This window comes from Periophthalmus magnuspinnatus, chromosome 15, assembly GCF_009829125.3.
Source record: "Periophthalmus magnuspinnatus isolate fPerMag1 chromosome 15, fPerMag1.2.pri, whole genome shotgun sequence".
Taxonomy (NCBI): Eukaryota; Metazoa; Chordata; class Actinopteri; order Gobiiformes; family Gobiidae; genus Periophthalmus; species Periophthalmus magnuspinnatus.
In genome coordinates, this window is record NC_047140.1 from 2,566,863 (window position 1) to 2,594,277 (window position 27,415).

General features: G+C 39.7%; 1 protein-coding gene across 2 annotated transcripts in view; it reads left to right on the plus strand.

The window, feature by feature from the left end:
• The first annotated feature begins 694 nt into the window (after positions 1–694).
• LOC117382700 (receptor-type tyrosine-protein phosphatase epsilon-like) overlaps positions 695–27,415 on the plus strand; it is a 39,220-nt gene continuing 12,499 nt past the window's right edge. The window contains exons 1-8 of one of the 2 annotated variants that reach the window (XM_033979930.2): positions 695–746; positions 8,457–8,685; positions 23,297–23,368; positions 23,981–24,077; positions 25,067–25,140; positions 25,552–25,688; positions 26,870–26,960; positions 27,110–27,186. In XM_033979930.2, coding sequence (XP_033835821.1) covers positions 23,302–23,368; positions 23,981–24,077; positions 25,067–25,140; positions 25,552–25,688; positions 26,870–26,960; positions 27,110–27,186 — 543 coding nt within the window. In that variant the 5' untranslated portion in view covers positions 695–746; positions 8,457–8,685; positions 23,297–23,301. Of the gene's footprint in view, positions 747–8,456; positions 8,686–23,296; positions 23,369–23,980; positions 24,078–24,940; positions 24,993–25,066; positions 25,141–25,551; positions 25,689–26,869; positions 26,961–27,109; positions 27,187–27,415 lie in introns of those variants that run through there. The other variant, XM_055227401.1, reaches the window with a different exon arrangement.

A 27,415-nucleotide genomic window follows, 5' to 3' on the forward strand; every position in this document is an offset into this window, starting at 1 on the left:
GCGAAATCCTTGAATGGCCTTTTTACCCTGAGGGGATTTCTCACTACCTTTTGTGTTTCTTTTAAAACACAAAAGGTTGTCTCTTCGAAAGTACAAGATAACTGTAATATTTTATAGCTGATATAAACATAGGTTATGATCTTAAAATGCCATGAAAATATGAACTTACATTTAGGCATATGGATAAAGCAACGTCTCTGGTGGGAATACTTTAAGGTCAACGTGAATTCAACGTAAAAACCCTTGAGGAACACCAGTGTCAGAGAATTAAAGCCCTATTGAACACGTCACATCCGAAAATGTCAGACAGTGTAAGAAAAAGAAACCACAGGGGATGAAAAAACGCACAAAAGGACCAAAGCTCCTCTCCTTTCCTCTGCGCGTGGACCTGGCCTTTATAATGTGTCCGGTGGGCTATGAAGGAATGCGATGCTGCTGTGGTTAGTGTGTCCACCTGATCCATCCAGCTGTCCGCCCCGGGGGGAGGGTCCGTGTCCGCAGCCTCCACCGTCACTTCTCCACACCGCTCCACTCACGCGCACACGGAGGCGAGTGCAAACACATCCTCTGAGAATTCACCGGGAAACGTGAACCGTAAGGGGCACACAGGCTTGACGCACTCCGGACGCACGCTCTTGACAACTTGTCTTGTTTTTTCCACCCCCTCCATCCGTCTCCGCGCGCGCTGTGCTGCGAGGCGCCGGCATCTTGGGCTCGATGCGAGGCGAGGTCAGCGCTGTAGGACGGTAAGATGCGGCACTCATGGAACGTGCTTTTATGTGATTTATTACTGTACATTTAGCTTCATTATATGCACTGCGTATTTGCCTCTATCTTTGCTATAAATGTGTTTATGTGCGAGGCTTCGCTTGTGCCATTCCTCAGCACAGTCAGCATCATCACTGGCGTAAATATGGGTTAGTAGAGCACATCCTCACGCCTTTTCGACCACCAATAAAGAGCATGGCCTTTTTCGTTCTAGCTTGTGTTTAGAGTCGTGACAGCCACAGTGGCAGACAGTGCGTAATGGACAAATGCTGTTTGAACATTTACATTCTAAGCATGTGCTGTGTGGGCGAATAAAAAGAGAAAGGTTTGGTGCAGGGGGCTGAGGATGTGCAGGCCTGCTACTGTACTATAGTAAACTGCAATAGATCACGTGTGGAGAGTAGCAGTGCAAGGCTAGCATCCTAATATTGATTATCACATGCCTGAAGCACGTTCAAGCTAATGTACCAGCCAGCAGTGCCCTGTGGGTACAGGCTACACTGTGGATCATTCTGTAGGCCTTTAGCCTCATTTAGAACTGTTCACACCACTGCTAATTTTAGAATGAGCCTCATTTATGAACTGGTCTAATTAAAGAGTTACACAACCTACATTTAGGCCTAATTGCAAGGAGAATACAAACTGGAGCTGATCAACAGACTAGTCCACAGTGGACTGAAATAGTTCTAGTTTAGATCTGGTTTAGTAGGCATAACCTGGATCAGTTCGAGTTTGGTGGTTTATCCTGGTATTGTGATTAGATCTGGTGTACTCCCAGTTAGATCTTCTCTTTCACAAATTTAGCCCTGGCTTGGTAATGAATGGTTCAGGGTTATTTTATTTAAATAAATAATTTCAGAAATATTAGCTTCTTTTGGATAATACATATTTGGTGAATGACATCCCCAGAAGGTATTATAAAGCACATTTTATCAGGAATGCCCAAGGTTATGACTTTTCAATCTGACTGGGTAGAATTTCTCAGTTGTAGAGGCTCTATTGATGCCACAGAAAAGCCAAAGTGATCCCAATAGTGTTTGACACTTGACTAATAGCTGTTGCTCAAGGTGTGACAAAAGCAATAGTTGTGCCAAAAACTGTCAACATGATTCACCTCACCTGGGCAGTGCTGTCCATTATAGCCATGTGTGCAAGTGACAAAGATCAGAGGCGGCTGGGAAGAGTATAGCCCAAATTTGTACTCAAACTGGTAAGAGTTAGGCTACATTACTATTTGGACATAACTACAGATTAACTAAGAACAAGAAAAAAAGTTATTCCAAATAATATTGTTCAAGTAAAAAGTATTAGATATTAAAACTACATAGTATTGAACTGCAATAGAAAATGTAAAATGTCTTTGTGCAAATTTGCACTATAATAAACATCATCACATTTACAGTAATGGTTACTCAAAATACAGTACATTATCATGTTCTTGTTTAAATATTATTCATCTTTCAGCAAAGACCAACTCCTCTATTTCACCACTCCTCTGTCAAACTTAAAAACAGGGATTCCATATGTAACACCTTACAAGCTTTTAATTGAAGAGTATTGACTTTCCACTTAACGCTTCAGTGCACAAAATAGTCCAACCTTCCCTATCCTTAATCAATAGCAAAGTAATTGTGTACCAACTACTCGGCATTACCTACAGAAGTATTCAGAACAGAGACATATAGGTTATTATCAAATTTAAAGAGCTTTTATAGACAATACAATAGCGCACATTGCACCATATGCATTAGATCCATGCAGGTTTAACATTGTATTGTCCTTGTCACACTTTGCTGGAGAATTAGCATTTCTATCAAGAATTAGCATATGTGCCTCACTGCAGCTGGCAAAGCATGTTATTGTTGTGAGATACTTTGGAGAGGAGATCATTCAGGTCATTCTACCACACTTTATACAAAGTACCAATTGTGCAGGCAACATCTACTTTGAAAACCACACTCACACATGTTACTTTTTATTCCTGTGCTACATGCGGGTGAGAGGCAAAGATGTAATGACTATGATTCAGGATTGACCCTTGATTCACCTTTATATGTGTCATTTTCAGTTTCAGTTGGAGACTTTCTATCTGTTAATATTCATATGTAGCAAGGTGGGTGAAGTGTCTTGCCCAGGGACACAAGGACGGAATGTACCAATCAGAGCTGGATTTGAATCACTGACCTTTGTTACTGCAGCCCTTATAATGTTTTGTTGGTTACTATGCTAATAGTCTGTACCGACATAACGTTGTGTTGAAGCCATGTACTGTGTATCATCCAGTTCCCAGTGATTCCCATTTCTTCTAGCAGATGAGATATGTGTGCATCCTATTTCTGCACAGACCTAGATTTGCCTTTATATATAAAAACTCATCCTCCCCTAGACGCCCGTGTGCCCCTGGGGTTAAAGACGTCACCGCTGGATTGGACGCTGTTAGGCCGAGTCCACACGCTTGGCTAAAATTAGACACTAAAATGTGGTGAGAAGATGACACACTGATTTATAAACAACTTCACATTAACACAATTCTTTACTAATACTTTACTATGACATGAAAGGAACTGACTTCAGCTATGTCTGTTTTGGTCTAAATTCAAGATTGAACCATAGAGTGCGCGGTGATGATGATGGCACTCCTCATAAAACATGAATGACTTCCATGTTTCCTGTTTTAGTCAATGGAAGAAAGCCACAGAATGGAAGTGCATTTGCTGGCAGTAATCACAGGCACATCTTTGCAGCCAATTTTGATAGAAGAATAATAAGATGAATATAGTTTCATTAAATATTCCCCAGAGAATTCAAGGAGAAATACATTATGAAATGAAATTAACATGGTTCATACATGTCTTTATAGATATTATGATTGTTGTTCCATCATCAGCTCTTACCATTTCAAACATTTAACCCAAATCTGAATTTAATCGATGTCCCACATTTGATTTGTACCTTTTTTGTAACAAAACTTATCATGAGAATTTATCTTTTAGCATTATGTTGCTAATGGTAGTGCTAAAATGTCATTTAAAGAACTGTTGTGGAATTTCTAATAGGAAAAAAACGTAACAATATAAAAATAAACAGAGAAGTTGTCTTGAATCAGAGAGTCTAGTCTGAAAGAGTCTAGTTTATTGAATCAATTGTGCACAATTGTCAAAGAGCTGTTGTCTCTGATAGTGTCGTCTCGCCCTCAGCTCACAAATGATCATACATACAGTATATGTACCATCAAAACAATTGTACCCGTTTAGTCTAGTCCAAGTGGCTCGAGGCTGCTGGATGCATCTTCCCATAGGAATGCAGGGACTAACAAACAAGAGATACACCCATGTATAACAACAGATGGTATTATGAAGGTTGGGTTAAAGAGATCCATAATAATACAAGTAAAGATTTAGGATAAAGAAGGACATAACAGAACACATACATGCATTCTTGTGACTTGAATTCCTTTTTAAACATGCGCTTGGTCCTTAGTATAAGTATTTCACATTTTCTAAAATAATGTCTACATTCGGAAGATATACTATCTAAACTTCAGCACGTCCATTTCCAATGAGGCATTTAGGCGTTGGTGCTCCCTCTGTTGTCAGCAATGGGAATCAGAGATGAAACAATAATGTCCTTATCCTTATGAATGCTATGCTAATGGAACCATGTGAACAGAATTTGACTGTAGAATGAGTGTGGCGATGGTTATGGGCTTAAAACTGGGTTGAAGTCCGGATTTTTACCAGTGACGCGACTAAATAGGCCAAATACAAATGGAGCATTTTTAAGTGCTCAGAGAAGAAGACTTTGGAATGGATTAATGAAACAAATGTAAATGTACAAAATGTACACTACAATTCCAGGAATGTTTTTGATGAGAGGACAACAATATAACGTGGTTAAAAGCACACACAAAAAAAAAAAGTCAGATTTGCCTAATATGTGTTCTTTAAGGCTCTGTCAAGTGTACCAGTAAAAAGCATGTGAGAAATAGTTTGGCATTATAAACTGTGAAATGTCAAACATATTGAAAACATGTGCACTTGAATCCATTCTCCAAACATAGTCTAAATGTGGTGTAGTTAGACGAGGGTACCTAAGGGAAATGTGTCATGTTCATATGATTATTTTCTCCTCAGAGATTTGGTGAGTCAGCGTGAGTTTTTCAGATGTGATCGGTGTCTGCGCTCCAGGTCAAAAGTCACATGGTACTGACGCCAAGCATTGACTAACTGTAATAATTTTCTTACAAATACATTTGTATGAGATGGAATAAAACCAGACATGTTTATAAATGGAAGAAAAGCACATTGGGGCCTTATTTTACTAAGTATCAAATCTGTATTTTTCTCACACTCCATTCAGTCCATTTGAAAAATCATTTGGAAAATTGGTTCCCTCTAGGTCTGTTCATATATCTCCACTGAGATAGATAATGAATAATCATAATCAGTTGCTGAACAGACCAGTACTTATGCACTGTTTTGGCAGTACTGTACTGATCTGACAGATGGATCGTCTGCATGCTGAGTAGAAAAGTAAACACGTGTTGAATGAGTTTATTTTGTGTCCAGTTGCATATCAGTTTAACTTCATTTGTTACTTACTATCAGGAGCGGCACCACACATTTTTGGTCGGAGGAGCTCATTTTTTTTTTCAGTGGGGGTGCCCACTTAACATATTAATTCAGAGTCTTATATGAATGTGAGCGCACTAACACCATGTTTGCTTTGCTGTTTTAAACCGGTTTAAATAAGCTCCTGTAGTGATTTATGAAAACAAATTTTGAATTCTCTTTTTATTGTAGTCTCATTTTGAACTGTTGCCATTGCAACAGTTTTAGTTGGGACTGGATGTGTTATGAAAGCTGTGGGGGAGCATTGGCCACTAGGGGAGGCTAGGGCTCCCTCAAGCCCCCATCCCCTGGCATCACCCCTGCTTACTATTGCATATAGCACCCACATTCAACATATGCACAAAATCAGAAACATTTACACATCTGAAATCTACCAGAATACAATCGAATCGAATATTAAAAATGATATTGCACTTTTGACTTTTGTATTTGTGCATATGTTTTTTTTCATTTATTATGTGAACAGCTACATTATACATTTATACTACTAATTTACAAGATGACCTGGCATGAAGTATTACTATATAAACCCTGCTATATTGAAACTTCCAACATTAAACCTTTTGAGGAAACAGTGAGTGCCCATGTTTAACCTCTTGCCTCTTTTTATGTTTAATTTCCTTGTTATTGACAGACTGCTCCAGCTGGGCTTTCTGACTAATTCACTTCTATTACTAACTTCTCTGTCAACTCTCCCTGGCCGACAGTTAACAATATGGCTTTGTGCATCACACCTGTGGGCTGTGGGAGCGGAGGAGCGAGTGGGCTGCCTCTCAAAAGTCGATATAGAATAACAGAACAGTCTTTGTGTAACTAGTGCAGATTACAACTTCATGTAAGCCGTGTGTTTTGGTGGATGGATTCATTACTGTTTGCACAAGAGGGGCACGTAAAGTGGTCATATAAAACATTATTAGACCAGGTGTTGATGCTGACTCAATGTGACATTTATGAAGATGAGGTGCAAGCTTGGAATAGCAGCCCACGTGCTAAGTTAACAGTGAAAATGCTTTATTACTGTGGATAGTCTGTGATTAGCTTGGAGATTGTTTTTTTACAGTAGGAGCGGAGAAAGGAAATTGCAAATAAACAGACTGAGAGTTTGCAGACAAGCTGATGTTTTGGAATAGCCTTATGATGTTTAATATGGCAGTGCTTAAGTGGTTGGTTTGTTATAAGTAAATTGTAAGAAATGGACAAAGTAACAGTAGAGCTGTGGGTTGAGTTGTGTCCAGAAACTGCAGCCATGTTCAAATCCCAATAGTGTTATTGTGTCATTGAGCAAGACATTTCAAATTGTGTATGTGTGTGTGTGTGTGTGTTTGTTTGTGAGTGCGTGTATGTGAGTGTGTGCGTGTGTGTAGCATCTGGTATAAGAATCCGCTAAAATGTGACTGAAAGGCCAAAGTATCAGTAATAATAATATAACAGTAAAAATAAATAAAATATCACAAACTCTGCATTTCTTTCACGTGAAGTACAAAGGTTTCACTTGCCTTGTTTTGGCTCTGGTTTGATCTGGATTTGGTTTAGTCCCGTTCCAGTCTTGGCTTAGTCCTTTACTCCTAGGTTTAGTCCTTGTTTATTTGTGTATGTGTCCACGTCTGAACGCAGCCGAAATAAAACACAAAATGTGGCATACTATTACCTAAATTACATGATTAACTATTCACATCAGACCGCTTGTATCTTGTCCTTCCGGTCATTACCCAAAGATTATGACCATAGGTGAGGGTAGGAATGTAAATTTCCCAGTAAAGCTCAGTCACACAAGAGAAGCTTGGAGTAGAGTTGCTGCTCCTCCACGTCAAGAGCAACTGAGGTGGCTCGGGCATCTGTTCTGTATGGCTCCTGGACGGCTCCCTGGGGAGGTGTTCCGGGCATGTCCCACCAGGAGGAGGCCTTGGGGTCCCACCGGAGGAGCTGGAGTCTGGAGTAAGGGAAGTCTGGGAGTCCCTGCTGCCCATGTGACCTGGCCCCGGAGAAGTGGAAGAAAATGGATGGATAAACTATTCAAATCCACATAAGACAATTATTAAAGACACTCAAATGGAAAATTTACTTTTTGAATGAAAATGATACAAAAATAGTTTTTTCTTCTACACTGTCTCACAGAACAGCATGATCTGAAGGCTCACAGGAGCAGAACAGCAGGCTGTAATAGCCTTTGGCATTGGTTTACACAGTGGAGCATAGAGGAAAATGTATGTAAATCATCTATCCCTGCATATTACAGCTGCTGTATAGGAGTTTATAGACTGCGGATGAAATGAAATGCTAAGTCATTGTGTGAGACTGAAGCCGTGCACAGATGCAGTCGCCCACTCAATCCACTTATCTGTGATTGAGCAGTGGAGCAGTGCAAGAGCAGAGTCCAATACTGGATTAAGATGTGAAGCTGCACTACAGGACAATGCACTGGTTACTTTTAATCACTGCAATAACAACAAGTCCCTATATGCAGTTAACAGTTCATCAGCAAACTGAAAAATTATGACAAACTTTTGCTTACAAAAACATTAAGGCCAAGGTCAAACATGTACTTGCCTATTGTGCTGGGGCTTCTATGTAATAATTACATATACTTTGGTTCAGTTCATTTGGGGTTCAGTTCATGCCTGTTCTATATTCATGTATACTTATGTTATGCATTAGTTCAGATTTAGGAAGTCCAGATTTTATTATATAATATATGAGGAGGAATATGCTGTGAAAAGTTTGAGAATTAAGAAAGCCAAATGTAGTTATACTGTACTTCTTTTGCTACCTACTTACTTGAGTCTTACTCACGCTCACTCACACACACACATTAAGAAGGCATGTTTTTCATTTGATCTATTTTACAATAAGAAACACCTTTATTGAAATACAACACAGGTAAGTTTAATGCTATAGAACACCACTGGCAAACCAATAAAATTTCCAAGGAGACTAGCAGTTGTGGTTTTGATCCCTGGGTTGGTCATGGCACAGTCAGTGCCACAAGAGTTTATTTGTACTTCAAAAACACACTAAAACCTTCTAATCTAACCAGATTTGTTTTGCTCTGATTTCCAGTCAGGTTTCGACAATATCACATGACTCTCTGATTCACTGCTCCTGAACTCATCACCCTCCCTGAGCCTCTGCTGTGACTGGAGAAAGGATGTGTTACTGGGGCTAGAATCCCCCCGAGCTGCCCCCTCACCACCACACTACCAGGAGCACAGCCGCTAGGATTACCCGGCTGGCTGCTATGGACTGACGGGTCAAACGATACCACAGTGCACCCGCTCTGCTTGGACGTGTAAGTCACAGTATTTGTAATCTCTCCCACCACACACCGGGTCAATTATGTTCCCAATCAATACACGCAAATCAATGGAAATTTCATCCATTAATGGGCGGTAATTTAATATTTTCTCTGTTCACCTTCTAACCGGATTTACAAGCATTCTACTATGGATGCATTTGACCTTAAATAGGCATAATGCTAGATAATCCTATACTTTAATCTATAGGATAGATTTATGATACAGGGAAACTTAATCCTTTTTACTGGCATTGTGTCCGATGGGAATTATTGTTGCTGCTATCCATCTATACAGACTTTCATGTAAGATTTCAATGCAAAAATGTTATATGACCTCAAATCACTTAATTTTGACAAGTTTAGGCTATATTTATTAACTATGCAGATATTGGTAATTATTATTTCAAAGCATTTCCAAATGGCATCTTATTATTTCAAACAATATTTGCTAATAATGTAAGAAAATTGCACTTTAGGAGTGAACAAAGACATTTATTTATTTTATATACACATATTACATTTGCTTCAGACTGTGGCAGTGTATATGGCTCATCTTAATGCCGTCTCTGACTGTCCATCTCTGTGGATCACATTTTGTACGTCCGTGCTATCTTCATTTATAGCTCTGATTTATAAGACAGGGAAACTCAATCATGTTACCGGCTCTGTGTTAGGACAATGTCATCTATTATGGCTCTTATCTCTCTAACCCAATCTCCTCATTCATCTTCTTCTGTACCTCTCTTTTTCTCCCCCCTCCTCTCTCGCCCTTTCTCTGCCCTCTTTTACACTATTTTTATACCCTTCTCTCTCTTTCTTTCTCTCCTTTCTCTCTTTCTCCCTCCATCTCTCTCACTCCTTGTCTTCCTCTCTATCTCTCTCTCTCCCCTCACGCTTTTTCTCATTCTGTCCCTTGATCCTCCCCCTCTCCCTCTTTCCCTCCCCTTCTCTCTCTCTCTCTGTCTCTGTGTCGTCTTTCTCCCTCTCTCCTCTCTTATCTGACATGTTGTGGTGCTTCCGTTCCATCTTTCTCTTTGACACTCGTCTACAAAAGCGCAGTGTGTTTCTGTTATTCTGTTTTTGCTCTGTGCTTTGTTCCCTATCTGCTTGGAAACCAGAGAGATCTTTTATCTTTTTGGAGAACAGCGCATGTCGTTTGCTGAGTGCCACAGTGGAGCTGTTAACATATCTTTTTTAGGACAAATTCCAAAACTGAAAGTAGATTATTTAAAGGGAAGATAGAGCTCAAGACATTGGACCTGTCTGGTATTGAATATCTCATTTTCCGGTCTGATTGTAGAGTTGAGCTACAAGGCATCTGTAAGCTGGAGGTGAAGACTATTTCATTCAATCAGTGCTATTATCTTTTGTGATTTTCTCAGGATGACACAAACACTTAACTTTTTCATCTTGGATATTTTTACACTCAAATATGAAGAAAACTATGTGTTCTTACATGTGACCAGTGAGAAAACATAGCCTATGAGACAAGCAGAAGGTACTAACTAAATACACACATTATGGTAAATTATAAATGGCATATTTTCAAATAAGGCACTTGTTTCTGGAGCCACATAACAGGTTTTGAATTCAGTAGTAGGAATAGTGTTTTGTTGTACAGTTGTCCCTCACTATATCACGGTTCACCTTTCGCGGTCTCACTGTTTTTTTAGTGCAATTTTGCATGCTTTTTTACAGCATATGGGTGCATTGTGTTCTGGGTCCTATTTGGCTGAGGGACTGTAGACCATTGTCCATCAGTCTCCTCTGTGCTGTGTCTCCTGTACAGTACAGAATGCATTCAGCCAAATTTACATAAATGTTGGATCACAGTGTGACTCTGAAGTGCTGTATGTTTGCAAGTTTTCTCTCCGACAAAACCCACAATGTCGATGAAACATTCTGCACCGACAAAGGCACCTACGGAGGTTTGAACTCTTAGAGTGTTTAAACAAGAGAGAAATGTGAGAAAATGTTTATGCCTGTGTGAGAAAAGTGTATAAAGTGTGTGGTGAGGGGTTTTTCAGATTACAGATTTCACCTATTGCAGGTTATAGACATAACCCTTGCGATAAATGAGGGACTATCTCTCCAATCTACAAAGATACAGAAATGCTGATCTAAGCAGTACTAACACTACTGGTAAGTCAACTTCCTCTCCTTGGACCTGGGCAGCCAGGCCTGACTTGTGCTGGTGGTTGTGGGGAAACCTCCTGTTGCTGGTGGGCTCATGGACCTGCTTTTCCATGTAATCGCCCTTAAAAATACTCTCCAGGTTTGGTCTCTGCGTCCTCGTGGCACAGGCAGAAATGGGATTTGTGCTGGTTGTCCTTGGTTGACAGAACATTGCTCACCTTAAAATCTGCTCTCGATGTTGTAGCTCCGCTAAAACAGAAAAGCATTAAACCAAGAATCAAAATCAGAATTAAATCAAAAATCCACAGTCGTCTCTGGCCTCTGGAGATGTGAGCTCTCCTCCTGAGGACCATCATGTGTCGTCTGAACCTGAGGAATCTGACTGGTCCTACAGCCCTGTGACTGAGACTGACAGACACTCTGTCATGGGAAATGACGATGTTTCCTTCATCATTCAGCCTGTGGAGGAGAATAACCTGTGCATGGACACAAACGTCACTGACCCTGATCTGCTCTGGGACAAAGGACCCGTCCTGTTCTGGTTTGAGATGGACCAGGGTGATGAGGTCAGCTCCTGTTTGAACGAGGAGCATACGGCTGAACCTGAACAGGCTGAGATCGCTGTTGGTGACTCTTCAGAAGAGGCAGATGCTGCAAACAATGGTGTGGACAAAGGACCCGTCCTGTTGTGGTGCGAGATGGACCAGTGTGTGTGCAACAATTGTGTCCACAAGAGCACCTCCGTCTGGTCAGGCATCAAGAAAAGGTTAAGAGATGTCATGGCGCATTTATGCAGATCCATGGCCCCTGTGCGTCGTTGCTTCACCTTCAGAAGGCGTTAAAAGGCGCCACTGTAAACTTATTTAAATAAAAATTGTTCATTAGCATTGAAATCTATTTGTATTTTGTATTTTTTCTAAAATTCAACTTTACAATTTTAAATAGACAAATGACTACAACATATGCTTGAAATGCATTTAGCAGGAAATTGTTGAATTAATATAAAAATAGAAAACTGTAAATTGAAGATCTGCAACAGAGCAAATATTAATTCATATTATGTTAAGTGGCACTGACCACTTTATAAAGTTGCGTGCACCACAGTACTGTAACAGTAAATTTCCCTCAACCAAAGCTGATAGTATTACATGTTGAGGCAGTTACACACAATGTTTTGTGAACATAGAACATATTCAGTATTAGGGCTTGGACCATAAAGACAATTCAGATGTGAGCTCATACCTCCAATACTCACTACATCTATAGTACTGTTATATACATTTGCTTTTGGGGAAACTGGGACTACTGTGTACAGTACTTGAATAAATGTTTCTATCATTTTGTGTAGACCATTGTCCATCAATCTCCTCCGTACATTTTAACTGCTTAAAGAATTTCAGATAATTCTTTTTTTTTTTTTGCAGAAATGTTACATCAGCAAACCATCTTCATTATTGTCCTCTGCACAATGTCACTTACGCAGCCCTGCTGAATAATTTATGAATGGCACATTTTTCATCAGCCCTTATCACAATTACAGACAACTGCTACTCTGTAAAGCTTCATTTCATAATATCTACTACAAAATCCACTCTTCATTATGTGCATGGAAAGGCTGTTGATTATGCTTCACGACACAGTGTATCAGAGCAGCCCAGTACAGCAGCAGATAGTAAAAGTACATACCAGTTAGTGAGGGGGAACGTTCAATACAAGTGGGTCTGTTACAATGTTAATATCTTAAGTCAATATTAACTCAATTCAATTCAATTCAATTCAATTCATTTATTTTTGTAACGCCCAAAATCACAACAACAGTTGTCTCGAAGGGCGTTCATGTTTTGGTTGATGGGGGAAACCGGAGTACCCGGAGGAAACCCATCCAGACACGGGGAGAAACATGAAAAACTCCACACAGAAAGGCCTGGTGACCCGGGGATCGAACCAACCTTCTTGCTGTGAGACATGAGTGATGGCACTCAGTCACCGTGCCGCCAAGACACAAAAAACAAAACAACAGGAAGAATCAGACACAACAAGAAAAATCAGACACAACAGGAAAAATCAGACACAACAGGAAAAATCAGACAACATAAGAAATCGGCCAGGAGACCAGACGAGGAGGAGGAGAGCCGGGCGAGGAGGAGGAGAGCCAGGCAAGGAGGAGGTCCAACTGTCATCGGGGCATCTGAAAGAGATACACTCCACAGGGGGAGTGGGACAGGGGACAACATGTGAATAGCATTGCTGATGAGAAAATAGGGCAAAGTAGAGGATAGTGCTCAGGTTGCCATACTTCCCCCAGCTAGTTACTCCTACTGCAGCTTATCTTATCCCGGGTTTTAATAACCCTAACTCCCTCACTAAGTAACCTGGTCATACGCTATACCGAAGAGGAAGGTTTTAAGCCTGGTCTTAAATACAGAGACTGTGGGGGCCTGTTTAACATCAGCAGGGAGTTGATTCCATAGCACAGGAGCTTGGTAACTGAATGCTCTCCCTCCCACTGTACTTTTGGACACTCTAGGAACCACTAATAGTCCTGCATTCTGAGAGCGGAGTGCTCTGTTTGGCTGGTACGGGACAATAGCATCTTGCAGATAGGATGGGGCCATACCGTTTAGGGCTTTGTATGTCAGGAGGAGGACTTTGAATTTGATTCTAAGCTCGACAGGAAGCCAGTGCAGATATTTTAGTACAGGACTGATGTGGTCTCTTCTTTTAGTTCCTGTTAGGACTCTGGCCGCTGCATTTTGGACCAACTGGAGGCTCCTTATAGTACTTTTGGGGCAGGCGGCAAGCAGGGAATTACAGTAATCAAGTCTGGAAGTAACAAATGCATGGATGAGTTTTTCAGCATCGTTTTTAGGTAAAATATTTCTAATTTTAGTTATATTTCGCAGGTGAAAGTATGCGGTTTTACAAGCTAGGTTTATATGGGCTGTGAATGAGAGATTATGATCAAATAGGACTCCAAGATTTTTTACAGTAGGGCTAGAAGCTATATTCACATTGTCGAGTGAGAATATCTGGTCTGACAGAGAATCTCTTTGACCTTTGGGACCAACGACAATGACCTCTGTTTTTTCAGGATTTAAGAGCAGGTAATTCAAGGTCATCCAGGTTTTGATGTCCTTCACACAGGCACTGAGTTTATCTATTTGATCAGTCTGATTTGGTTTCATTGATAAGTACAGCTGAGTGTCATCAGCGTAGCAGTGAAAATTAATGCCATGTTTTCTGATAATGTTACCCAATGGCAACATATACAGAGTAAATAGGATTGGACCAAGCACAGATCCTTGTGGAACACCACAGGCTACTTTAGAACAGGGAGAGGTGCTCTGGTTTATACTAACAAACTGGTACCTATCTGATAGATAGGATTTAAACCATTTGAGGGCGGTCCCTCTGATTCCAATGTCACATTCTAACCTCTGCAGTAGAATGTTGTGATCAATGGTGTCAAACGCTGCACTGAGGTCCAGTAGGACCAGGACTGAAGCCAGCCCGTTATCAGCAGCTAGTAGTAAATCATTTGTTACTTTAAGCAGTGCAGTCTCTGTGCTGTGGTGAGCTCTGAATCCAGATTGAAATTTTTCAAATATATTATTGTCCTGCAGGTGGCGGCAGAGCTGTTTCACCACAACTCGTTCTAGAATTTTTGAGAGGAAGGGAAGATTAGAGATAGGTCTATAGTTGACTAATTCATCAGGATTTAGGTTAGGTTTTTTCAAAAGGGGTTTAATCACAGCATACTTAAAGGACTGAGGAACGTAGCCATTTTCTAACGACATATTTAATATGTTATGGATGGAATCTATTATTAGGGGGAGGGCTTCTTTGAGGAGTCTGATTGGAATAGGGTCGAGCAAACAGGTTGATGGTTTTGACGACATGATGACTGAGGTAATCTCCACCTCAGCAACAGGAGTAAATTTATCTAATATTATTAGAGGGTCCATATGGGATATTGACATTACAGACTGGATTTGCTCAGAGCTGATTTTTGGAGTAGCTTTGTTAATTTTGTCTCTAATGGTTGTGATTTTGTAATCAAAGAAGTGAAGAAAGTCATCACAACTAATGTTCGAGGGGATAAGAGACTCATTAGCAGTGTGGGAGTTTGTCAGCCTGGCTACAGTGCTGAACAAAAATCTGGGGTTATTTTTGTTTACTTCTATTAGATTTGAATAGTATCTAGTTCGGGCTTTCCGCAGAGCGGCCTTATAAGTGAGCAGGCAGAGCTTCCATGCCTTCAGAGACTGCTCAGAGCGCGAGCGGCGCCAAAGCTTCTCTGTGCGTCTTACATGTTGTTTGAGTGTCCTGAGCTGTAACGTGTACCATGGAGCCGGAGGTCTTGGTTTAATGCTTTTCTGTTTTAGCGGAGCTACAACATCGAGAGCAGATTTTAAGGTGAGCATTGTTCTGTCAACCAATCGATCAGTGACAATTGGATTAAAATTATTGCCATTGTCACATGACATATCTTTCAGTAATGGCTCAATAATTTCTTTAAACTCTGTAACCGATTTATCTGATAATGTTCTTTTCATTATAGTTTTTTTCTGTGGGGCTGGATAGTCTTTTAGTATAAATTGAAAGGTAATTAAGAAATGGTCAGAGAGTATAGGGTTTTGAGGAAGGACAATTAGATCATTAATCTCAATACCATAGGTTAGAACGAGATCTAGAGTGTGATTGTGACAGTGAGTCGGCTTATTCACACTCTGGGTGAAACCGATCCCATCCAGGAGTGCACCAAAAGCATTACTGAGGCAATCACTGCCGTTATCTACATGAATGTTGAAATCTCCGACTATAACAATCCTTTCCCAGTTCAAGACTAAACTTGAGATGAAATCAGAAAACTCTGTCAGGAAGTCGGCATATGGACCAGGAGGTCGATAAATTATTATAAATATAACAGCTTTTTGGTTTTTCCAATTGGGGCACGTAATGGAGAGTGCGAGGCTTTCAAAGGAGAGGTAAGTATAGTTGGGTTTGGGGCTGAGAATTAGACTAGAATGAGAGATGACGGCCACACCACCACCTCGACCTGTGCTCCGGGCACTCTGAAAGTTCATGTGACTTGATGGTGTAGATTCGTTTAGTCTAACATAATCATTTTCCTGAAGCCATGTTTCAGTTAGGGCTAACAGATCAATATTAAGGTCGCCAATTAGTTCATTTATTAAAAGAGATTTGGAGGAAAGAGACCTGATGTTTAGCAGTCCACATTTTACACACTTATCATTTTGTTTATTCGCGGCACATTTATTTATTTTTGTTAAGTTATGAGATCTGACAGCTTCCTTGTCAGAGTTTAGGGGTGTTTTATTTGTGCTTTTTGTACGTGGGGCACACACAGTCTCTGTCTGTTTGGAGCTGTTCCCTCTGACTGAGTTGTGCTCAGGCTTCTTGGTTTGCTCTGAAATCAGTATTTATAGGCTGCACAAGTGTAGTCTGTATGTGACGGTCTTATACTAGCCAGTGGTTGACAATTGTTATTTTGACAATAGTAAGCCAAAAATAAGAAGGGCTTGACCTCAAAACATCACGTTGTCCTGATATTGATTTTTATTTTTTATTTTTTTAAAGGGGGATTTCCAAAGAAGTGCTCACAGATCAGCTTTATCTTTTCTTCAATAGCAAAGATGACATGACATTTTCACTTATTGATCAATGCACTTTTTTTTTTTTTTTTTCAAAAACAAATACAAATGGCTAACTCTTTTCCCATCATCTCTTAGCATGATATGATAATATCTAAGAGAAATACTACAATGATTGCCCAAAAAGGCTTGTTTAGAATGTAAATGTGTTTATGGTTGCATATAATGTGATACAGACATAAAAGGCCAACATAACTTAACCCATTTGCACAGATTGGTTTCCATGTGACAGGTATAAAAAGTCACCCCAGTCCATAAAATGTACTGGACTGGGGTGACTTTTTGTGATGTGTGAATCCTGACTGATTGTACATTGTGCTTTTTGTCTTTTGTTATTTCATGTCATATTTGTATATTAATGCTACTGACCCCTGCCCCGAGCCAAATTTCTCCATAAGGAGACGAAAATAATGAAAACCTGAAACCTGAACCTAAACTCCAAAGATTCCTGGAAGTCAAATGCATCTGCACTCTAACTGTCACTGAAGCTGTGTCCCACAGAGCTGCACTGTGTATACTTTGTAATATTGCAAGGAGATTGCAGGTAGTTACACCATTTGGGTTGAGGTGGAGTTGCCTTTTATTCAACTCAAAACGTTCCACTGTACAAAGTCAGCAGAAGTACAAAACTAGCATACTTGTGTGATTAGCATTTGGATGAGCAGATTTCATTGGGAGCGTTGCAACCTTTATGATATAATGAATGCAGTATAGATAACCATCTTCTTTGTGCGCTGGGGTTAGGCGTGGATTTATGCTCGGATGTTTACCGTGACCTTTGCTTCCTGAAAGTGTCAACATAGATCAGTCATTAGAGGAGTAATGTCTTTTTTATTGTTAAAACAAAACTTAGCGACAATGCACATTCATCAGTGGTAATGAAGATATATTCAGCGTTTTCAATACGGCTAATAGTATCCATTCATCACTGACCTATTGCATCTGGTACATAAGGGTGGAGGCAGAGTCAATATGTTACACAGCACTTATAATTTCATCATTTTGAACCACAAATGCTACTGGTGTTTTAATAGGTGTCACTCCGCAACTTAAATCCTAATTAATATTGAAAAATGGGCACATTAGTGTACATAACATTATCCCGAGCAGAAGGTGGGGGCCTTCCTGGTTGCTGTACAGCGGGATCATGCCTGAGAGGAGTAACGCGTCTCTGATCTCCCAGCTCTAGTGAAGCAGCATAATTGAATTCACCGAGTGCATTTTTGTCAGGCAGGTGCAGCTGGGAGAAGTAATGACCAGGATGTTATTTAATGGCTTGAGTTATTCGGATGACATACATGGGACGGTGAAGGAGGAGGTGGCAGGGACATTAGGATAATCCCATGAAATCTGAATGCTATTATTGCCATGATACTAAAAGTTCAAACTCAATTTCAGTATTAAGAAATGGACTCAATACTCGATACTGATTCTGATTCCACGATGATAATAAAATCACACTTTTTCTTTAGACAGTTGAACGTGGTTTTCAGCATTACATCATATTACTTTCTTTTATATTCCCATGTGTCCTTATATTTGTGTAATCCCTCAGTCGTCCAGGTAGGTCCCATAGTGGTCCATGGGTGTATACTCCTCTGTGTCTTATACTTGTGAAAGATACAGCTCAACATCATTCTAAACAAATTCAGGAAGGGTTTATTTCTGTTCTGTGAATGTGACTGTTTTAGTATCGATACCTGCTCAAATGAGTTGATTATCTGACTTTAAATACTTTTACCCTAATGAATAGTATATGGTTATGATACAAATTGCCCTTTAATTATAGGCTTTTCAGGTAAATGTACACCCACAATAATGGATTTCTTTTGGTTCCGATCCTGCCTCCATTTTATATTCATAAAGAATACTCTATAGTACATTTAGTAGTAAAAACACTGTCAAAAACATTCACCCAAAAGGTGGGTGAAGTGTTTTGCCCACGGACACACTTGACCCTGTGCTATGCCAGAATTTGGTATGCAGCCTATACATTTTTGTTGTTGTTTCTATTCTGATCAGTTTCAAAATCTATGTTTTTAATAGTGTTGTACCAAAAGTGTCACGATCAAATTTCAAACTTGATTTAGATGCTAAGGAATATTGTCAGTACTCGATATTGAGCAAAATAACAAAACAAATACCATCCATCCATGCATTTTCTTCCACTTATCCGGGGCCTTCTCCCGGTGGGACATGCTAGGACAAAATAAATACAAAAATACTTTTTCTTTGTTAACATGTGGTCTTATACTAGTTCTGATTAACAAGATATGACATGACGTTTTAAAACTGTTCAGGAAAAGGTTCAATTGTGTCCTGTTTTGATTTTCTTTTTAAGTATCCATTAGTATCTGATTTTTTGATACTTTTGACAACCTGGAAGCTACTGACCCCCTGTGGCTGTACTTAAAAATGCCACCTCTTCTAACACATCTAACACCACCTCATTTTCTCACCGTCTACATTATTACATTGAGAACCTCAATAGAAAAAAGCACAGTGTCATCCTCCATCCTCTAACTCCATCTCCGTCTGCCTCGGGTATCTTCCTCCTCGCTCCTCCATGTCGCTTGGGGTTGACAGATCTGTCCTGTTCACTGACCCACACCGGCAGTATGTCTCCCGCAGTAGAGCCGTGTCAGTGAACGCCACACGCCCTGCACTGTGACTGTGTGTGTGAGTGTGTGGAGAGAGGGGTGCTAGACAGGTGCTCACTGTCATCTTGTTAACACTGGGGAGGGAGGAGGAGAGGTGGTTCAGTGATGGCACATATGCGGCGGCACACAGCTTTTGGCACACATACTGCTGGCATAGATGCATGTGACGTGTGGGGAGAGCCCTGTGTATTAGTATGAATGATTCCATGGCTTTAAATGATGCATGGGCCACTTTTGGTGCAGCATCTGTGGAGGTAAACATACTACGAGCAGTGAGTTGAAGACAGTGATACATCATTTCAAGTGGCTGGGCTGTTACGGTGTAAAAATAGTCATCTTTATTACATGTGGAGAGTGCGTCCATATGTGGGCCCATTAAAACACACATTTTCTACACTAATTGATAATGGCTTTTGGCATAAATGTGGTTTTAAGTACATGGTGGCTTTATTACAGTGTTTATCTGTTCACTGCTTGTGGCTTATTTTCAGAGTCGCTCGTACATACTCCATGTCTCAGATAGGACAGCCTACATAATACTGCACCCGAAATATTTGCAAGTCCTTTGTCCCTGCCATGAATTAATTAATCTTAATTAGATGTTATCGCTACCACATAACACCAAAAAAGTTGCAATCAGTTATTTAGTACATGCTTTCCTTTTAAGTTTTGATCTATGTCGCATTAATTGAACACTAATGTCTCTGATGGAGGGTGCAATTACGTTATTATGTTAAGCCTGTGCCAGTATTGTTCCCCTGTTTGGCCTTAAACTTATATATTTTAGCATTTTGATTTAATTCATACACTCATTTAAATAGAGCTGTTGAGTTCTTACTGTGAGTGTGCTCGCCTCTCCACAAATAGGACCAGTAACGTGGCTCAGTTGCAAAGTTATAAGTGTCTTCATGGATATATATAAAAGCTAAATGCCATACTGTGGAACAATAGACAATGTTATAACATCTCCATGGAGACAAGCAGCAAGCAGAACTTCCACCCAGAAAGTTACTGTGCACCTTTAATAATACCAGTGTGCAGCACATGCATAATATAGTGACTTTTATTTACATTATATTTGGTGTTTTCTTTCAGGCAAATCATGTCCCTATTCTCTCTGGTCTTTGTCTAGGGCTCCATCTTTATCGAAAAAAAAAGAAAAAAAAATCTTAATTAGATGTTATCGCTACCACATGAGCAGGCCCTTTAATTCATAATATGCATATCTCATCTCACCACCTCCGCCCCTTCCAAATAAAACCAAAAAATAAAAAACCAAGCCATACCCCTAATTTACCATCACATTATAACTTGTGACATCAATGTATTTTATCGCTCATTGTTAAAGCTTTAATATGTGTCCGCTCCGAGCAGAAACATAGGGAGATGTATTCATTGCGAGCCCCCCTAGGGTTATATGCGGAGAGATTTTCGCAAACATCACAAATTAGGCCCCTAGATGACCCATTTCCACACCAAATAAATTGACACAATGAATTATTCCATCCAATCTCGCAGCCCCCATAACGAGAGAGAGACGGAGAGGAGGGAGAAATGAGGGCGCTGTGATCGGCCGCGTCTCATTTGTACCATCAAAGTCATTTACCAACATTTGCTCTGTTTGCCCAATTTATTCTGTGATTTCTTACCCTCTTATGTGCACAAAAGGAAGAGAAATAAAGCGATAGAGCAGAGAGGAGGAAGTGGCTGCAGGGTTTTTTCAGATGGTTTCATGTAAGCATAATGCACCCGGGTCAGTTTAGGTCTTGTCTTTTCAAAATCTTTTATGAATATCTTATAACTTCCATCTGTAATGAGGAGATGCCGAGGATGAAGAGCGAAGGATGTTCTCCAGTTGGATGACTGTTGCTTTAAAGTTCTATTATGAAATAAGTTTATTTTTAGTATGGCAAATTGGCCTGTACAAAGTTAAAGAACTGAAGATTGATGATTGAAACGAGGAAAAAGATAGAAGCAGAGCTGGAATATAGTGAAGTAGAAGTAGTAAAGTACAGTACTTGACTCATGTAAATTTTAAGTAGATACTTTTTACTTTTTACTTACTACATTTTTGAACAGGACTGAAAAGTAAAAGTGTTTTTATTATAGTTTCAGAGCTGCTGAAAAGGCTGAGAGTTTATTTTAAATATATTCATAGTTTGAGCAAATAAAAATATACAAATAAAACAGGCAGACAGAACTATTGATTCAGTTGTTTCTGTTGAATAAAATTCAGCACAAATCTGTATCAGAATCACTACATTTGAAGCTTTATTAAATCTCAAATCTGCACAAACTACTTTTACTTTTTACTCTTTAAGTACATTTTTAAATGGGTACTTAAATACTCTTACTTAAGTAGATTTTTTCATGTGATACTTTTCCTTTTACTCGAGTATTTTTTTTGCTCTGGTATCTGTACTTTTACTTAAGTAACATTGAGTACTTCTTCCACCACTGGTTAGAAGCAAATTACCAGTAAAAATAATGAGAGGACATGGATTGTCGCTGAAGTAAGTCATGTGCAATGTTAAAGTAAAATGATGCTAGTAAAATAAAGTTGAAAAGTTAAGACTATTGTCCCTATTGGGAGCTTGTACTCTGCATTTGACCCACTCCTGCAACCCGTCAGAGTTTAACCTAAGAACCTTTGTGTAGACTGGGATCAGCTGAGGGTTAGGGTAGTCTTCCTACTTAAAGTTCCACTTTGTAACTTTTCTAGTAGAGGGTCTGCCATCTTTTCTCCAGTGAGATGTTTTGTCTGCCGTGTTCCATAATGCAGCAATAAACTGATCTCTATGAAAACAAGCAAACAACAAGCAACAACAACAAACAACAGCACATCTCCATCAAGCTGCGAGTTTGATCTGATCTCACTTACAGCAATAAAAAAAAGTATTTTATAAAACACACAGTAGGGCACAGAATAAATGTTCAGTGCTGTACTGTGGCAAAGCTGTCTTCATGGAGACAGGCAGGTGGCAAACCCCCACCTGAAAAAACACTGTAACATTTTATAATGTGAGTTTAATAAAACATTTTGACCTAAGATTTTCTACAGAAACACCGCTCCTCTCCTTATCTCTGCTTATCTTTGCTTCACTGACACATTACTGTACTTTGAAAAAAAGCAGGTCAGTAAGTTGTAGTGTCTGTGCGCTCCTCTGGAGTGTTTCATATCAAAGACACACAGCGCAAAACGAGACACTAAACCCAGAGTGAAACCTGTATCCGAGTACTCCAGGGGGACGGGGAGGGGGGGGGTCCCTGTCACCTCCGGGACAACGCGCCGCAGACACTTTTGATCCAGTTTACACTCTGTGCTGCTTTCAAGTGCCTCTGACACGGCTGTGGGCACGTTTCCCACAAGGAGCCTGAGTGTAGCAGAGACACAAAGCAGCTCTTCAAAGCGCACACTGCGCTGCACACTGCGCTCTGCAGACTGACGCACAGGAGCGCGGGATTTGATGTGGTTTGGCGCCGTCTTGTGGTTGAAGTGTACAAAGGCAAAAAACATAAACCGCAATGTAAATGTTTCATTGAAGGAGGCTCACGGTTTGATCCAAACACATGTTTATTTGTTTCTTTTGCATAAAACATTCTGTGGACAAATATATGATGTTAAATATTTAGTCATCTGTCCAGAGCATCAGGTCTAATTTTGAATAGTTACACTAAAGTGCACTAAGGACAACACTAAAAAAGTCTTACTTTTAAGGTTCACTATGGAACTTGATGTTCTTGATTTAGTGCTCCACATTAGCAGTTTAGGTCTGTGGAGAGGCGAGCCACGGGGAGAATGCATACAATTCAAGTTTTCTTTAAACAATAACACCAGTTATCAAACAAATGCAAAATAATTATAAAAAAAAAAAATAATTAAAATACCAAATGCAAAGGAATTACTTCAGACCTTCCATCTGAAAAGTTACATAATGCATCTTTACTTTATTTTTTATTTATTTTGCATTAATGTAAATGTGAAGCACTGCTTTTTTCATCTGATTATTATCATAAAATTGTCAATAATTGTGGCAACACTTAACTATATATAAAATACACTTATCTTTAGTTTTCATTAATACGACATTTATACATTTCAATATTTCTTCTCTGTTTTTTGTTTTTTTCCAGTGACCATGGTGTTGTTTCTGGTCGCAGTCTCCACAGCCTTAAATCATTCAACTCATGAGAATCAGACGAGTGGTAAGTGCTGCCGTTAAAGACCTCTTTGTTTTTATTTCCCACATCTTGCTCCAAGCTCAGGCCTGCGTCCCAGTCTGAGGTCATGGGTTATACAGTCCAATGATTACTATCAACCCTCTAAGCCTCATACATTCGCTCACTGTGCCAAGCACATGGGCGCTGCCTTTAATGTTACGACTTTACTGCTGTATCGTTGGCTCTGCAGACTTGGACATAGAGTTTAAATGTAGTCTGGTCTTTGATTGAACAGTTATGAACTAATTACAGGCTGTTTCATTAGGAGCTTGGATCTTGTCCCGACTTGGTCACATTCATTTTTATTTATTTTTTATTAGTTTACAATATTAGTTTAAATATCCAGACATTAAGTCATATTTTTAGTTAATGAATTACTGTTTTTGTTTAGTTTTTGTCAGCAAAAACATTATGTTGAGAAATCAGTGCAGTCTGTTTTGTTAAATAAAGTTAATACTGCTAAGTGACTGTAATATGCACATCATTATTTGCTAATCTGAATCAGAAATAGCAAGTTTTCTGTATTAATTACAATCAAATCTAAGCCATATGAACATTTGTGAAAGAAGACATGGCCCTTTTTTCCTTTGTTCACAGAAAACCCCACTCACCAAGGCGCTCATGTGCTGCCGTCCACTCTGATCATCTCCCTCCTCCTCATCATCGTCGTCCTGCTGACCATCTACTGCCTGAGGTAACTCTTTCTATTTAACCTCTCACCAAACATACTATATCCTTCTCTAAATCCTCCTTTTATAACATAGATAGATGATGCTGTAGGTGTCTTTGTGTCTTTCTGACCCCAAAAACCAACTAACAGTGAACAGTAAACCATTGAGTACTGTAACGGTGTAGAGTGCCAAAGCATTTTATCCCCCCCCCCCCCCCCCCCACACACACACATATATATATATATATATATATATATATATATATATATATATATATATATATATATATATATATATGTATATAGATGTATATGTATGTATATAGATGTATATATATATTTTACCTTGTTGTTTATATCTTCATGGTACAGGCCTAAACAGAGGGAGCTATAATACAAGTGTAATTGCTTAAGTTTCTTCCAGACACAGGGATTATCTTGAGTATCTAAAACATGAAATACAAATGCCAAAATACCAAAAGCTTGTTTAAAAGCCAATTGAGGCCAAAATAATGCATAATTCCACTTTAATGTTTTAAATGATCACATCGATACAAAGCCCAGGTCATATAGATACAAAAAGTAACAATTTAAATATTGACTTATTTATTTAGCAAAGCTCAATTTAAATTTTTGAGCAAAGATGATTTTATTTTTACTTTGTATTTTGACAGCGGTGCCGATATGAGTGAGTGCAGTGTATGTGTGTCATGTATGTGTGGGTATAGGTCAGTGCACAGAGGAGTGGGGAGGGAGGAGGAGGGGGGGGGGGTCGGCGGTTTGGGAACAGGCGGTCTGCAGTGGCTTATGGGTAAACAGCTGCACCTCGAGGAAGACAGCAAACAAACAATGTGAGGTCAGGGCGCACTCATATGGAGAGGGAGCGCGCGTGTACACCAAAGACAACATGAAGAAGTGCCGCTTTGCCTCTATCCCATGGTCCATATTGGTTTTGGAGATTTGTTGGCTTGAGATATTTACCCTTTAATCACTCTCTTGTCCTCTATTGTCAGGTTCAAAAACCACAGGAAGGCTCTGGTTACCTCCGTGGATAAAAAGATCCCCAATGGCTTTCTGGAGGAACAAGGTACTATTGTGCATTTGCCTTAAAACGTAATGCCTGCTTTTAATTTTTATCCCCGTTTTATTTGATTTTGGACATTCTTTACGGCGCTGGAAAGTTGTGAATGTTATGAAGTTCAGCTGGAACGCTCTGCCGGTAGACCCTTCACTTTCCCAGCACACAGGGACCCATATAAAGTTTCATTTAACAAAAAAATAAATAAGTGGAATTCTGAAAGGTGAGACAGCTTGGTGGAGCCCGCTATGTGCACCATGTTTATGACTCCAGAAATCATTGCTGTCAGGGAGATCTTAATGGCGAGCGTGTATGTTTTTGCAGGTGCAACGTGAGGGCTGTGTAATGCTCTCTTAAGGGAGACGTTAGCATTGTGACGGCTGTATTTTGTGTGTGTGTGTTTTTTGTTTTTTTTTACAGGGGAGCAGACAGTGGTCCTCCTCCCCAGATCGCCCTCTCCTTCCAAGAGGTACTTCCCCATCCCTCTGGACGCGCTGGAGGAAGAGTACCGGATACGCTCGGCTGACGACGGCAAGCTCTATAGAGAAGAGTTCAATGTAGGTTTTTCCTCCAATTCTTTTGTCCGTGCCAGTGGTTTTAAAACTTTATACAGTCCAAGAAAAAAATATATGGTTTTGTGAGTAATTTAACAGATAACATTCAGTCATTCATAACATGCACATACAGTCTGGACACCATGCCCAGCTCAGGCCAGGACAAAACATGACAGTGCAGTCAGATTTGTTTTTTTTTCAGTGATACATGTAAAACAAAGTAGCTCATTGGTCATTTACAAACAAAATAAAATTTCGGTCACTTCAGATCAACAGAGTTTAGCGCTGCACGCATTGATTCTGTGGAAATCTGCAGTGTTTTTCAGTTCCTTGTGACATTTTTTTCCACTTTCTTTTTTCCTTGTAAGCAGGTGGACCATGTGTGTCCCTGATTGGCTAATCTACTTGTCAATCATGCCCATCTGGACTTACCAGTATCACAGGCAAATCATTTGACCCAAATCAGAACTAATCTGAGCCAGTAACAAACAGTTATTCAATGTGGAGACATGACACTACAAAGTGACTTAGGGCGACTTGCGGATGTGAGGAGCACTTCGGTCACATGCACAACATACTTTTTATTTGACTGTAGTGGAGCTGCTGTTGTGTTTTTATGTTCTCAGCGCAAGAGCAATTCTATAGGGAGCAAAAAAGAGTTTCCTTCATTCACTATATTGCTTTTATGTCAATAAGAAATCAACTTTAACATAACATAACTTCAGACATAAAAATCTCAATTTTAAGGCCACAAATAAAAGACAAAAGTTTCTGTCTAAACCTGTAAATTCCTACCTGTCTTACTATGGAAAATGTGGTGTTTTTAATGCAACAGAAATGTCAATATCAAATCAAACAAATTCAATTCAGATTCATAGATTTATTTTGTGTGAGGTTAAATGTGTAAATATTTAAAAAAATATATAACTTGTGCAGTGCAACTTTAGGTATCACTACACCTAAACTGGGCCTATCCATCTCCATTCCAAACAAAGTAAATATAAAGTAGCATCTCTAGTACGTGCCCCACATATTGAGACCGCTGTGTGTTCACCGCAGCAGCAGTAGCACAGGTCCACCAGAACCTTTGTAACAAGTACAGAGAGAAGTCGTAAAAATGTTATGTCAGTGGGCTGCCAGATATGAAAGTGTAAATCTCCTGAGATCTTCTGTCTTTTTTATAGTCGCTGCCGTGTTACTACCACCATGGGTCCTTTGAGGAGGCCAGCCGGGAGCACAACCGCGAGAAAAACAGATATCCAAACATTTTACCATGTGAGTGATTATCCCAGTTCTCTGCCATGTGATATTATTGTAACCTTTAAAGCCGAAAGTTTTATTGATCACTAAATCTAAGGGCAGCAGATGTGGGGAAAAATCAAAGTGTTATTTACTGGTCTTTTCTTCGCCCCTGTCCTCCGCAGATGACCATTCCAGAGTGGTGTTGAGCCATATAGACGGGCACCCATGTTCAGACTACATCAACGCGTCGTATATAGATGTAAGTACGTCAAAATGTGATAGGGAATACTTGCGCAGAGGGGATATTCAATCAGAAATGTGTGCATAGTACTGCAGCTACAATTTGATGCTGTTTCAAAGCAGATTTGATTCTTTTAGGTTTAGTAAAGGGGTAAATTCTCTATTCATTGAGACATCACCAAATATATTTTATTAGTGTATTGAGCTAATTGCCGTATTTCCCAGACTATAAGTCACACTTTTTTTTT